The sequence below is a fragment of the Bombus huntii genome, chromosome 3, assembly GCF_024542735.1.
Source record: "Bombus huntii isolate Logan2020A chromosome 3, iyBomHunt1.1, whole genome shotgun sequence".
NCBI lineage: Eukaryota > Metazoa > Arthropoda > Insecta > Hymenoptera > Apidae > Bombus > Bombus huntii.
The window spans coordinates 11,294,945-11,309,845 of record NC_066240.1 but is presented as its reverse complement, the minus strand read 5'-3'; the positions used below and the strand labels follow the sequence as shown (position 1 = coordinate 11,309,845).

General features: G+C 33.8%; 2 protein-coding genes and 1 long non-coding RNA gene across 5 annotated transcripts; 2 read left to right on the top strand and 1 right to left on the bottom strand.

Moving 5' to 3' along the window:
• The first annotated feature begins 109 nt into the window (after positions 1 to 109).
• On the top strand, positions 110 to 1,187 carry LOC126863676 (60S ribosomal protein L32). The gene is made up of 4 exons (XM_050614097.1): positions 110 to 249; positions 481 to 581; positions 656 to 808; positions 988 to 1,187. Exons 2-4 carry the CDS (start codon positions 489 to 491, stop codon positions 1,144 to 1,146), a joined length of 405 nt encoding a protein of 134 aa, XP_050470054.1. The 5' UTR covers positions 110 to 249; positions 481 to 488; the 3' UTR covers positions 1,147 to 1,187.
• Positions 1,188 to 1,660: 473 nt separating this feature from the next.
• LOC126863617 (sodium-independent sulfate anion transporter) lies at positions 1,661 to 14,753 on the bottom strand. Of its 3 annotated transcripts, none has more exons than XM_050613950.1 (11): positions 14,259 to 14,753; positions 6,234 to 6,412; positions 5,071 to 5,324; positions 4,448 to 4,649; positions 4,094 to 4,314; positions 3,602 to 3,773; positions 3,347 to 3,514; positions 3,078 to 3,239; positions 2,780 to 2,920; positions 2,553 to 2,698; positions 1,661 to 2,377 (listed from the first exon to the last, which is right to left on the bottom strand). In XM_050613950.1, exons 2-11 carry the CDS (start codon positions 6,409 to 6,411, stop codon positions 2,021 to 2,023), a joined length of 2,001 nt encoding a protein of 666 aa, XP_050469907.1. In that variant the 5' UTR covers position 6,412; positions 14,259 to 14,753; the 3' UTR covers positions 1,661 to 2,020. The 3 variants fall into 3 exon arrangements, with proteins under 3 accessions (XP_050469907.1, XP_050469905.1, XP_050469906.1); XM_050613948.1 differs by lacking the exon at positions 14,259 to 14,753 and adding an exon at positions 8,666 to 8,694; XM_050613949.1 differs by lacking the exon at positions 14,259 to 14,753 and adding an exon at positions 8,666 to 8,694 and having other exon boundaries at positions 6,252 to 6,412.
• LOC126863681 (uncharacterized) lies at positions 6,746 to 8,542 on the top strand. The gene is made up of 2 exons (XR_007688941.1): positions 6,746 to 7,223; positions 7,302 to 8,542. It is a non-coding gene; the product is annotated as an uncharacterized LOC126863681 (long non-coding RNA).
• Positions 14,754 to 14,901: the final 148 nt, after the last annotated feature.

Genomic DNA, 14,901 nt, shown 5'->3' with positions numbered 1-14,901 from the left:
ACTCGCGCTCTGTAAATTGAAAATTAAATAAAATTAAAAACAATTGAATTGTACGAAAATTAAAACAAAAGTTGTAATTATTTTGTTAGATAGTTATCTCTACGATGTAAATTGAAGAGAATATCTGACTAACTTTATAGTTTCTTTTTGTGTGTCACTAAATAAGGTATCACTAGACACAATACTTTATTAAACGACCGTGATCCAAGTTCAACGTAACCTTTTTTGTTTGGCGTGTAGTAAGAGACGGTACGTAATTCTACAGAAATCCGAAAATTTATTGAAAATCATTCGTGTAACATAAAATATACACATATTAGTTTAATATGAATGAATAAAGATTGATTAAATACATCATATTTTTAAAAAATAATTTACCGTCACAATTATACGATTAAAAAATATGTGACAAAATGTGTTGTTATTAATTTATTTCTATAACTGTATATGAATTAATTTACATTGTATTTATGTTCTTAGTGTAAAAAATGGCTATTCGACCGGTATACAGGCCTAAAATTGTGAAGAAGAGGACGAAGAAGTTCATTCGTCATCAGAGTGATCGTTATAGTAAATTGAAGGTTAGTTTTTATATTGTTTATTATTTATCAATGTCAATAACTGATTTAAAAATCTTAACAAAATAATTCTTCAGAGAAACTGGCGTAAACCCAAAGGTATTGACAACAGAGTTCGTAGGCGCTTTAAGGGACAATATTTGATGCCCAACATTGGTTATGGTAGCAACAAGAAAACTCGTCACATGCTACCAACTGGTTTCAGAAAAGTTCTGGTACACAATGTTAAGGTAAAAAGAATTATTTTTCACTCATAAGTCAACACTTATTATAGACAAAAAATTGTACATTCTTATACATCAAAAAATATGTAACTTGTATTTATATTTTGACTTATTTAATAAATTTTTATACTGAACTGATTCTATATAATAATTGTAATAATATTTATTTTTTGGATGGTTTATAGGAATTAGAAGTTTTAATGATGCAAAACAGAAAATTCTGTGCTGAGATCGCTCATGGAGTAAGTAGTAAAAAACGTAAATCCATTGTTGAACGTGCTCAACAACTTTCAATAAGGGTAACTAATGGCAGCGCAAGATTACGTTCTCAAGAAAATGAGTAAAAACATTCTTTCTTGATTTAATAATAAAATATTTAAAGTATGTTTGTTCTTCTTTACATTTTTCTTCTAATATCTACCCATCCATAGTGCTATTATAGATAAATGTAATTAAGACACAATACTTCGAGGCACAGAGATTGAAGGAAATTTCAAAAGAATTGATGTTTCTTTGTATAACTTAAAATGGTACAATATAAGTATATCTATACACTTTTATAAAATAGTTTTAATATGACACATAATGTATGCATTAATGGATCTAATTAATGCTTTTTCTGTTATTATACTTATAATTTATTTTCCTTATACTGTAATCTACTTGTGTTCTTGTGTATTACCCAGTTCAGACTTAAAGGATGCGTTCCCGAAAGGATCTCACTATGACATAAATTATTTCCCATTAAATATAAAAATTTGTTTAAAGTTTCAGTTTTGTTATAGTAACGTATAATGCACAAAAGTGTCCGTATAAAGTGCATTTATGTCATTTATTTTTTATAAATAACAACAGTGATTAGCGAGCAATTAAAATATAATTTCCTTTTCATATAGTACATCATAAAAATGATTTATTAAAAACATGTTTGTGCTATAATACATATAATATAAATAATTACATTAATCACAATGCATTTTTAAATATAAAATGCGATGATATGCGTTTGACATGTTTTGTTGAACGTTAATGAAAAATATTTGTCTTATACTTTATTTTTGCGTAAAATCTATAATTGTAGATTTTAATTATGATGATACAATCGTGAAAAATGTTTAATAACTTTTCATAGATGAGACTACCATTTATACGATCAATGTAAAATAACATGGTAATCCAGATTGCATTATGTTATTCTATATACGTAAATAATGTGCATTATTTAATTTGTTTGATGTATCCTCTGTCTTTAAGGAGATCATCTAACGCCTCCTGAGTATAATATACAACAAAATCAGTTGATGCGACAGCTTCAAACACGGCATAAACTGAAGGTTTTAGATTGTAGAAGAAGAGTGGTTGGCCCCTCGATGCGAAATCCTTTATTAAAGTTTCAATTACCATAGCTGCAGTAAAATCTGCCCCATAAATATGAGAACAATCGATTACAACTGGGGTTGCAATGTTTCCAGTTCTTTGACTATATTTTGTTACTAAATTTCGAACGTAATCAACAGATGGAAAAATTAAACACCGATCTGGAGTTAGCATGAGATATCGAATGCCATGTCGAGTCTGTAACATAAGATACAGTCAAAATATATTCATCAACCTATGAATAAATAAATAATACTAAAGAAATAATACATAAAATAATAATAAAAATAACAAAAATATATACAATCAATGGTTTAAAGCCACATATATAAAATATTACAATTAAATAAGTTAAAGAGTGAAAGATACGTACAGTAAGTTTTTCCACGGATATTTTTGGTCGTGCCGCGTGGTACAAAATAAATAAAATATTTAATCCAATACCGCATAGAATACCTATCTCTAATTTTAACAACAGACATGCGATAAATGTACCCAGTCCGGGAATTAAATCTGATTCTGTAAAAATAAAATATTAAAAAACGTTAATTTTTTGAAAGTAAACACTATTTTTCAATTCATATTTTAAATTGTTATTACTTTTAGTTCTCCACATTGGCTTTACAACTTTAACTTCAACCATGAATATTACTGCAGCTATGATAATTGCTGCTAATGTACTTCTTGGAATGTAGCTGAAGTAAGGAGTGAGAAAAAAAAGGGCTAATATTACTAAGGTACCTGAAACAAATAATAATTGTGTGAGAACTATATATATGAAAAAAATTGGTAATTATATAAAAAATTCTAGTAACAAATAATTAATAATTATATTATAATAATTCTAAATTAACAATTAATAATAAATAATTAATAATTCTAGTAATTGCTATTCTACCTGTGTAAATGCCTCCCATTGGTGTTCTTACTCCAGAAGCATTGTTTACCGCGCTTCTACTAAGAGATCCTGTACCAGGAAACGCCTGAACAAAAGAATTACCAATGTTTGATATTCCAATCGCTATTAATTCTTGTGTTGCATCAACTGATTTTCCAGTTGCTGAAATAAATATGAAAACCTTTCCTTTTTGTCGCATATAATAAAACGGTACTATTATTCACGTAAAGAATACATTTATAATGTATAAAAATAATGTATCAACTTACAGAAGGCCTTACAAATGGCAATATCTTCCATTAACGAGATAAGAGGTAAAACGAGGATACCGCTTCCCAAATTTGAAGCCATATCGATAAATGTCACCGTTGTATTGTCATCTTTCATGTAACTAAATGGTGGTAATCGTACGTTTGGCATACCATCTGGTATATATCCTGTTAAAAAAATTAGTATATTTAATAATAATACAGTCAGTAATATATTTACATAATCAATAATCGATCTCAATTTATTGTTCTTACCAACCAATTTGAAGGGCGAGTCTTCTCTAAAGCTGTATCCCAAAAGACCGGACAATATTACTAGAAGAGCATTTCGTGATGTACCGAATAACCATATGAGTTTATTTAACACGCGATATTTTGTACTTTGCAATTCTTCTTCTTTGGGACCGACATTGTACGATGCAAAAAGCTATAAAAAAGAAATCGGAAAAATATCTGTTAAGAGAGTTAGATATTTTACATGCTATGTACAATATTTAATGCATATAATAAATAATACAGCATTTAAAATGTCATCATATATAAGTAGCGCAATTATTAGTTCTTTCCTAAAAATATAAAAAATTTGGAAATATGTGTGTGCATGTATTTTTGGTATATCTGACACTAGGAATGCAGGAAATTTTGAGAATAAAGAAATATATTATTTTTTAAATTATTCGTTCCTACATTATCAAAGCGTTAATAATTCTTTGATACGATCGCATATGTATAATAATGTATACGTACTCTGAGAAATAAAAGGAGCACAATGCAAGTCACTCCAAGAACAGCGTCCCAAGCTGAAGTTTCGTGTATATGTTCAGCAAGGTTTCTCCACATTTCAATGAACTGCGAACCTCTCGCAGGAATGCCGAGTACATCTTTTATTTGCGAAGTAATGATTATCAAAGCTACCGCTGATGTGAAACCAGAGCTAACAGGCCCAGACACAAAGTCAATTAGAAATCCTGGAACACATATTATTGAACCAACTTATACGTATATTTACGAAAGGGAATAGTTATATATTCAGAACTTTCTTTTATTTCGAATATCATTATCGTAAATGGTAAGCGGACAGTATATGTTGTAGATATTTACCAAGGCCAAATATACCCATTATCAGTTCTATCAGCCCGGCCAAAAAGCAGAGGAGTATCGCATGTTGCAATGGTGCATCGAGATGTGAAACTGTTTGGTACGTGAGTAGAGATATGATGGCACTAGGTCCCATTGGTGTGTCTTTACAAGATCCGAATATAACATAAATAAAGCAGCCTAGAAAGCTACCATACAGTCCATACTGTAAAACACAATTTCTTTCATTAACCGTCTTATTTTTATCTCGTTTGATAATTTGCACACGCGAACAGGACATCTCACGAACTAAGATAGAAATCAACGGAGAGCAAGTAGAAGTAGTGCAAACGACAAAATTTTCTAATTTGAGAAAATTGATAATTAATAATAAAAAATTGAAAAGATAGGCAACTGTAAACCCTACCACAGGATTTGTATGCTTTTAAAATATATTGCTATAGGTACACAGGTACATACTCATGAAAGTTTGGAAATTCGTAATGAATTAATTAATATAGTAAATAAAGAAAAATTATCTCGTAAATACGATTTTATATTATTCTCTGTACTTATTCGATGCTTTGGAAAATTATGCGTTTGTACCACTTTTTCACTGAACTTTGTAATTATCGAGGAGTACTAACTTGAGCTGGTAAACCTGCTACGTTAGCATATGCTAACGACTGTGGAATGACAGTAAGGCCCACGGTAACGCCGGCAACAAGATCACCAAGTCCGTCGTGACAACTATACCTTGGTAACCAATTTAAAATTGGAACCCTTTTATAAATGGTTTTCTTCGTACAAGCCGATTTACAACGTCGCTTCAACTGATATAACGTGGAATGTACAAAACTATCCTTCTGCTCCAATCTGTAGTCGTCAGACTCTTCTACCACTATACGAAACAAAGATGGAATAATATCATTGACTATTCTTTGGTTGTTCAACTAAGAAATAATAAGAATAATTCAGGCGCCGATTGTAAACAAGTAAATCAATTGTTGATCTATGATCATTTAAAGACAGAACGAACGATCAATCGTTCTAATTTTAGGTTATAGAGATCGTTTAACATCGTATTGTTAAAGTAGTAATTTGAGCGTGCTGTACATACGTATATGAAAATGCGATCGTACAATTTGTTTTCGTATACTTATTAGGCGATAGTTTGATTCAGTCTAGTTTCACTCTTGTACTTTATTTTATAAGTTGTTGTTATACATCTGTTGTTAAATTACTATCAATCCGCTAACTCGTATGTATTTTTAGTTACATGTAATTAGATCGCGTATATCTAATCGTAAGTGGAAAAATTCGTGTCTGATCTTATTTTATATACAGTGAATATTTTACATTGAATATTTCGTATATTTCTACGTATTAGGTGTATTTCGTGCATTCCTAAGCCTTTAAATTCCCCAGAAATACATAAATATCCGTAGTCTAGATATAACAAAGCAACAAAAAAATATGAAGTTAAGGTTATCTTAATTTACGATATAATCAATATAATACGTAACTACTGTGCACGATTCTATTCTACGATTCTATTTTCGTAAAGTAATTTCTATGAATCACCCATTTTTCATCGTTTTTAAGAAACGCATCTAACTATGCGAATTGATATAATGTATCTGCTATAACAAATTATTCGTATACTTTGCGAATTGCATTATCAACGATTTATTGGAAATGATAAAAGGAAATGAAGGATTTCACTTACTCGGTGGTTTTATATACAAGTGATCACATTAATAACGTCAGATGTAAATTAATTAGTCATTTTAGTGTTACATGTGCTTACAGATAAAATCCGAAGAACCTTGTGTTTCTTGGTGACTTTCGTACGAATTATGTAGAATTTCAGAACTGTTCGAATGATCGAGATTCAAACTATTCCTAGAGCCGGTCAAACCATGATTCACGTACACTCCGGTTCTACTGTCTTCATTCGCATCTGCCGTATCGTTTGGATTGTTCATCCTGAAAATCCAATATTTCACGTGGATTAGTATAATTATATCAAACATTTTTCTTCTTTCTTCCACGAACATCATCCTCTCCTCAATCAGTTTCTACACGAAGTTTACGTGAAAATCGATAAAACTTGATAGCTTGGAATTTTACCATTTCGCTACGATAATGATTTGCTAGTGAAATCAAAAGAAGCGTAGTGATATGCAAGTAAAATAAAGAAAAAAGAAAGCTTTTTAAAATTGAACGCTTTACGTAATAAATTACAACGTAACACGTTACACTTGAAAATGTAACTGTTTCGGATAATTATAGCATGCATGTTTTAAAAAAATAATTACCCGACATTTAAGACTCATTCGTCCTCAATAAGCTGATCATAATATTGACATGTTTCTATAGAACTAAATTAGGTACATAGGTATATCTAATCTAAACCGTGGATGTTATTGATGCATAAACACAACTAAAGAAACGTAAACTAAAGAAACCTAAATAGAAATAATTTTCGAAATTTGTTTCACCCGCTAAATACTGTAAGCGCTGTAACAAGTATTAGGTTGTCCGGAAGGTGTCTTTCTTTCGCAAACGTGTTTTTAACAACAGTGCACCTTCGTACAAACGTGAAACCAAGTCTGTGAAATGTCGCGGTGTTTATTTCAACAGAACAAAATGGATCGTACATAATTCGACAAAATAATACAAAACAAAAAACGTTGTGCGTCTATTATTTCCTCATAAAACGAAAGAAACTTTTCGGATAACCTAATACTTGAGATGTTTCTTACGTTACGCTCATTGTGTACATTTTTACACTTACGTATATATAAATTTCCTATAAATACATAAAAATCTTAATTATAGAATAGAATGGAATGTCATGCTCGTCTCGTTATAGGGCCATAAAGGTTTCATGTCTTTGGTTAACTTTTGCCCGGCTGGACTAAGTATATTTAGTGCTATATCATGTACGCTAGCATGATGTTAAATTGGGACAGTATATTTAACAGTCATTGGTGATATTCGTTCAATTAGACTGAGACTAAGTGATTCGAACTAAAGTTAGTATACGTGCTTTTCTGCGCGATTCTCACTTGTCACGAGTTTTTATTGGCCTTTATTTAGTTCAACGTAACGAATCGGACCACATAACTCGAAAGAACGATAGAATGTAAACAAGTAAGATGAAGCAGCGTATTAACAGATATTATTGACGGCGAAAACAAATTACACATTGTACCACAACGAACAAGAAAACGTCAGATCGATTTAAGATGACCAACGATGCGACGAAAAGAAACATGCGACTTGCGTCTGAAAACCTTCTCCGGGCGTATTTCTTTAATTAGAAACATTACGAAAGTCGAGCCGTATGAATGCGTTGTTTAGTTAACGATAAATTACGTTCGTCAGGTGGATAATGATTTATGACAGCATGCCATAGTGTTTGTTTACTTTCAGCTTCTTGTTTGATCGTGACGAATATTTGGCTACGATAAACATTTGCTTAACAATTATATAATGTGCATAATATTATGGTATTCCACGAGTATCAGAATAAATATAAATAAACGAATATAATACAACTGCGATCGCCATTGTAATCTTATATCTCGTGTTTTATCGAATGTTTTAGCCAGTAATATTTCGTGACATTCTACATCTTTTTTTTTGCAAGCAATTTCTATTTGAAATCGAGAATGAATAATAATCTCTTAAATATCGTATAAAAGTGAGAATACAAAATTGTAGATGCGAATCTCGTTGTATTTTCTCGCTTACATAACACGATATTTGTCAAATGTTCCAGTGTAAAAATACGAAAAGTACTCTATCGTTTCGAACTATTTCGAACTATTTGGACTGTGGATACTCATACATTTGTAAATATGTAATATAAAGATACGAGAATACATACATACATTCTATATATATAACGTATAAAGACATATGTGAAAAAGAATTTGAATATGTAGATGAAATCTTTATTCCATGTTTTTAGTTGAATGTAACCATGAAAATATGAATTTGCATAAGCGTATCCGTAGGCTGTTAATTAAATACAAAAATGTTAATCGATATACACCTCGAACTTGCTAATATGTATATGTACAACCTATAAATACTCATAAGACATGTTTTACTTGTTTTTTTATTTATTTTAGAAATGGCAGAGTCAATATAAATCTTCGCACTATTAACCGGCGTAAATTACCAACAAATATTGATCATCGAATTTAAAATAATTCAGAAGATACTTACGCCAATAATACCATTTCATTCATAACTTCTTTGACAAAGGATATTTAAATATTTGTCTCGATTACCGCGCGATTACCACGCAATGTGGTAAATTCGATCAGGCAAAGATCTTCCGAGGAAAATTACCTCTTTCCGCTCCGTATTATCAAATCTAACGGTTAAACTGCGTAAATGCCCATTGATCTCTTATCCTTGCATCTAATATTACTGGTATCTAATATCGAGCGTTTACCACAACCACAGAACGTGCCACCTGGCTTCCCTTTCCAGAATATGTTGTTCAATGAGCATCACATGACGATGACTGAATTGCAGATTTTTATGCACTTATGCAAATTAAAGATGCAGGAACGCACAGGATATGTATATAGCGTAGATAAATAGAAAAAACTATTCAAAGTACGTAACTCGTAAACAAATCCATGGTCTATTACCTTAAACGTGCTGGTAAAAATCAGACGGAGTATCGACGCTAAAACTACCAGAATGATCGAAATAACCAATTGGAAAGTTCTCATAAAAACGTAATAGATTCAGAACGTGATGGATTTTTCGGAATTTAAATGATTTCTTACAAAATATAGACAAATCATCTGTAAAAGTCTTCGCTCAGCCTATAAATTGTCCTAATCATTATGATTTAAATAATCTCTTATAAAATACGTACAATCATCATTCGCGAAAGCCTTCGTACACCCTGTTGAGTTTAACTCGTTTTTTAAACAAATGTTACACCTTAGCTCCGAGAAGATCCGATCGAAATATCGGAATATCCTCTATCCTGCGTGTCTGCGTTTAAATCAAATTGAAATATCAAAGTATCTGGTATGCATCTAATTTCCATTCTGTGGCCAAGGATTCAACCAACCAAGAGTCAAACGAGTCGATTCCACGAATGGCTCTTTTTAAAAACAGTCGATTAAAATGTGCCGGAGTAGCGGAAGAAGAAAAATCGACGTAAGTTTAGCCGGCGATAAAAGTCGTTAAATTGCCAACGAGTTTTGCAATTTGCAACGCTGGCCCGTTAATTCGCCCCGGTTGCATCTTGGAATCTTTGGTTGGCCGAGATATCGCGCTTTTATTTCCAATCAGCCAGGTAAAGTGCGGCCTGGCGGGCAATGAAGAAGGATACGAGGTGATAGGAAAAAAAAGGCATTACTACGAGAGAACGCGTATCACATGATTCGCTCATGCAACCGGTCATTCTCTGCTATCATGTGCTTCTGAATCAACTCTGTCACGCGGTTTCTCCCCCCGATTCGCTGGCTCCCAACGCGGCTTGATATATGGTATGAACCGCGTGCCTGCAAATTAATTCAACTCGAACATTGTTTTTCATGCAAATCACGAATACCACCGGATCGAGGCTCACCGTCTCGTTTCAATCTCCGCCCGCAAATTATACGACGTATGTTAACCGGCCAGCCTCAGCTGCGAACTGTTACCGTTGCCTTGAAAGTGCAAAATATCCGTGCGCACACACTTCGACGTTGATTTATGAAAAAACTATGCGATACGAATCTATCAAAGTGGCATTCGATCTCGAGGTACGCAGATAAATTTGCTTTCTCGGCAATTAACTCGTTACGATCAACGAGACCGAACGTGTTACTCATTATTATCGGAAAACGCGAATAAGGTAACTTCGTTACAAATTATACAATTCGAATTCTCTCGTCCTTGTCTTACATAGGTATAACTTTGTCAAGGTGTGCATGCGAAATGTAAATACTTATAGAAATTCGTTAAATAAATCGGTAAGTCAAAGGAGGCAGGTTCATCGAGTACGAGATCGCGTAAGATGAAAACAGCGATGAAATTCGCATAGAGAAAATTCTTATTCATCGACTTGCGCTTCATATAAATATTTTTAAATAATATAATCGAACGATCGAAACGTTAAGTGTCGAGTTTCCTTTTACGATATCGTTACTCCATCGTATTATTTTCTACTCTAGATTCTACGTGTTTTCCTCTTTTATTTGCTCGCAGGCGAACACACGAAACCGTGTAACAAACACACGGTAATAAAATCATCTTAGTCCCAATCCACGTAGATCCGCTTGGTTCTCTAAGGAAAAACCGTAAAGTCTACAACAATGATCTAGATCTAAAGCTAAAACAAACATCTATAATGTCGTGAAATCTACCTGCAATAACCAGTCTAGAAAAATTTCCTTCGCATCTCCATTTCCCGCTGTTCGCCGCGCTTTGCCATGGCAGAACTCACGGACTAATTTCCGCATGTAAATTATCCTCGCGATGGAACAAAGCGTCGCTATGCGAACCCACCGTTTGCCATCGTGAAAAGAAACCGAACGTCTTAATTGTAAACGACCCTGTCAAGGAAAATATCATTATCGATGATCGACGTGCGTACAACAATAATAAGAACGTGTAACCGGCGGCTCTTCTTTCTTCTGCAGATGAGCCGCTATTTCAACGCGTCCTTTGATACAGACATCCAACAGCCAGTACAATAGGAGTTAATGTGCGCTACTCAGCGGCACGTGCACCTCGACATCTTACTTAAACGCTTGGTTGCAACCGATTAAAACCAGCTCTAAATACCGCGGCTAAGAAATTTGAGAAATGTTTGCTTCCTGTGTTTATGCGATTTCCGCTCCTCGACTCGCAAAGGAACCCTCTTTTTCTTTTTCTCTCTTTCATTCTTTTTCCTTTTTTTTTTCTTTCGTTTCTAATACCTTCGTACGTACGTACGTACGTACATGCCGCTTGCTTCGTTAATTCATTAGCCGGTGAAAATTTCAACGACGTTAAATTTTGATGTTCCTGCAAATTTATGGAAATTCGTATGTTTATGAAGAGAACTGGCAGATAGAATTTAAACGAAAAGTCGTTTCGCCAGGTATTACGACGATCGTCATACCTGGAATATTTTATGTACTCTTGCGTGTCACGCGTCCTCTGTATTTTAGCATCTTTCAGTTTTTCATAGACGGATAACAATGATAAATTGTATGATAAACGCGAAACGATCGTATGAAATAATGACAACGATAAAAATGATATTAAGATTGCTATCTTGTCTTTTCTTTTTTTTTTTTTTTTTCGAATCTTTGTAATATTTTTTATTTCTGCTATGATTTATTTTAGCGAACAAGATTTCATTAACTTTATTAACATTCTATTAACTTGTCGTTCTTGGTAGAAGACTGATAGTTACCGATTAATATGTAAATATTTATCGAGAAAAGAATGTGATATACAGGGTGGTTGGTAACTGGTGGTACAAGCGGAAAGGGGGTGATTCTACGCGAAAAAAGAAGTCGAAAATATAGAATAAACATTTTTCGTTCGAGGCTTTGTTTTCGAGAAAATCGACTTTGAATTTTCGCTCGGTACGCGTGCGGTACGTTATAACGGATCTCACTGTAGATCGTTGTCTCGATGGAAAAATTAAAAAAAAATTTTATTCTATATTTTCTACTTCTTTTTTCGCGTAGAATCACCCCCTTTCCGCTTGTACCGCCAGTTACCAACCACCCTGTATATCTGTTGAAATAAAGAAGAAGCGATAATTCGAATGTTAAGAAACGAAAGGAAAACATTGTATTTCGATTCAATTATGCGTTAGCTGTAACGGTAGGATAAGATCAACGGTTCGATCGGTATCCATCGATATAGTATTAAATGGTATTAATTGCGTTCACGTGACGGTTATTGTTAATACAAGCTGATAATTTACGATTTAAGAGCAATAAGAAACTGCATCGCGATAGCGAGACTATTGCGGAGACGCGATAGATCGTGAGGTCAGATACACTCGTGACTTTCGACAACGAATCTCAATCAATGGCCGTGCCGTTGAATTTTGAATTTGATTTATGTACAATTTTTAATAGCAACGTTTATATTGAAAATTTTCAAGATTTATTTACAACTGTATAGTTCGATAAAGCTCAGGATAAAAAAAAAAAAAAAAAAGAAGCTAAAAAAGAAAGAAAGGCAAAAAAGTTAAAAATATAAGATTCGTACGTAACTATAGATTGGTTGTTAAAATTAATTTCAATATTCCAAATATGTACGCTCGCATCTATTTATTGGGTTGGCAACATTTTTATTACCACCTAATGACAAAATCCGCAATCACTTAGTTGCCAACCCAATACATAGATGCGAGCGACCGATTAAATGAAATTTAAATATGAAGCGGATAGGAAAGTATATATTTGGAATATTGAAATTAATTTTAACAACCAATTTATAGTTACGCGCGAATTTGTCACTAGATGGTAATGACGAAATCCGCAATCACTTAGTTGCCAACCCAATAGATCTATAATCAGACTGAACTTTTGAGTATGTAATTGTCTTTTATTTTTTGCTTGGAAACCAATTTGATTTGTGGAATTAAATTAGATATAGAAATACAGAAGTAAGATCAGCTAATATTTAAATAATAATATTTCTCGAGTTTTGGCGATTTTAATTAGATTCCGGCGAATGTACAAATGTTCGACGTAAATCTAATTTATCGTTAAATGTTTCACGAAGTAATTTCGATGAAATTTTTCAAGAGTTCCTCACGTTTAGAGGGTAAACGTATATGTTGGTGAGGTTTCGACATTATTTACATGGCACGAAGAGGACCGACACGAATTAAACTCGTTGCTACGAGAGCAAGATCTAATAAAGATAATTAATTGAACCGATCGCGATACGGTAACGTTCAATATTTACCTTTTTACACGTAACCAACATACTTCGGCATTTCAACATTACAGAACACTGGAATTGAAGAATTTCGTTCTATCTAATCTAACTGTGTCTGATCTTTTTCTCCTTTGTTTACTGTTGTCCCTTAATTGTATTTGATTTAATATCGATGTTGCTACATCTGCCTACTTTAACTTACCTCTACTCTTGTTTATTTTTAATTATAGAAATTGTTTGTTATTTCTTGGCGAAACGTTCGAACAAAGTCACGCTCCGTTTTACTACAAACAAATCGAATACAAAAATGTTTGTTTCATTTTCTTGTCGTGACTTTAGCTTGTGCGCTAGTTTACCAACGATATCTCGTCAGCGATTTAACAAATACTTTCGATTCATCAACTTTCAAGAAAAGAAGACCTGTAGCATAACACCAGATCGTCTTTCGTAACGAAAAGTGTTCTTACATCTCCGAATTATTTAACATCGAAGCTGCGCGGAAAGCAATTGAAATTTCCTGTCATTGAAACACGTGCCCGGTACACTATAGTAACCGCAACAGATAAGAACCAGTTTTTTTTATTATCCCAAGTAGATTTATATGTCTGTACATAAGAAAGCGTGACATTTCGATATTTAATAAGCCAACGTGATTTATTCGTTCTATGCAAAGAAAAAAAAAGAAAAAGAAAAAATAGAAAGAACACCCACCGACAAGTGTATCTAAACAAATGAAACGCGTCACAATAGATGCCGATACAAACGATCAACATTTCGCAAAATCTGTCATTTACGACAAGAGGTTACTTCATAGCGACGATACGATTCTGTTTTGTCATTTCCCACTGAAACCGAATCGAATCATCCACCGATTTGAAAGATACAAAAAAACAACGTGAAGCTCGATATAACTCACTTAAAGAGCTACGGGTTGTAGGCGACGAGATCGGTTGTTCGGTTGTCACTACGTCTCGGAACGTGGTTCGGGGGAATCGAAGGTGGATTTCTTGGCCTCGTGGCCGACCAGTTAGGCGATCTAAAGATCGAGAGAGTTACTTGTTCTTACATCCACGACACATTCTACTCGCAAACAAGCGGAAAACGCGAGAACCAGAGGCAACAACGGCTGTGCAAACGGATAATCATATGTACGCGAGTCGTTTGGCGGAACGCGCGCTCACTTTCAGCTCGATTCCCGTTTTCCTCGCTGAAAATCTTCTCGGCGCGGTGCCGTGACACTTGTTGGGGACAGTCGGACGAAGGTCGAATACCGTGAGCGCGGTGCACGAGCGAAAAAATATACGCGAAACGGAATCCGATTTCGAGAGGCCGGCGACAAAACTGAATCCACGGCAATACGCGACCGGCCATTTAAATGCGTCGTGCTTCTTCGACAGTTTCTGCCGTAACTTCTTCTCCCCTTCTCCTTAGCCCGTCTTTAAAGCAATAACGTCACTGGAGAACAATCCAATGGGGGCATAAAACCTCTCGGGGCCTCTGTTTCACACTGAATTTCTCCGAATTTTTTAGGAAATTTTGAGAACACTTTGCCGCTAGAC

Coding starts and splice junctions, on each gene's coding strand:
- LOC126863617 (XM_050613948.1), bottom strand. CDS start 8,688: ATGAATGAAATGGTATTATTGGC. Junction 4,650..5,070: donor TAGCAGGTTTACCAGCTCAA/GTTAGTACTCCT, acceptor TGTGTTTTACAG/TATGGACTGTATGGTAGCTT. Junction 2,699..2,779: donor GCCAATGTGGAGAACTAAAA/GTAATAACAATT, acceptor TTATTTTTACAG/AATCAGATTTAATTCCCGGA.
- LOC126863676 (XM_050614097.1), top strand. CDS start 489: ATGGCTATTCGACCGGTATACAGGCCTAAAATTGTGAAGAAGAGGACG. Junction 582..655: donor ATCGTTATAGTAAATTGAAG/GTTAGTTTTTAT, acceptor ATAATTCTTCAG/AGAAACTGGCGTAAACCCAA. Junction 809..987: donor TTCTGGTACACAATGTTAAG/GTAAAAAGAATT, acceptor GATGGTTTATAG/GAATTAGAAGTTTTAATGAT.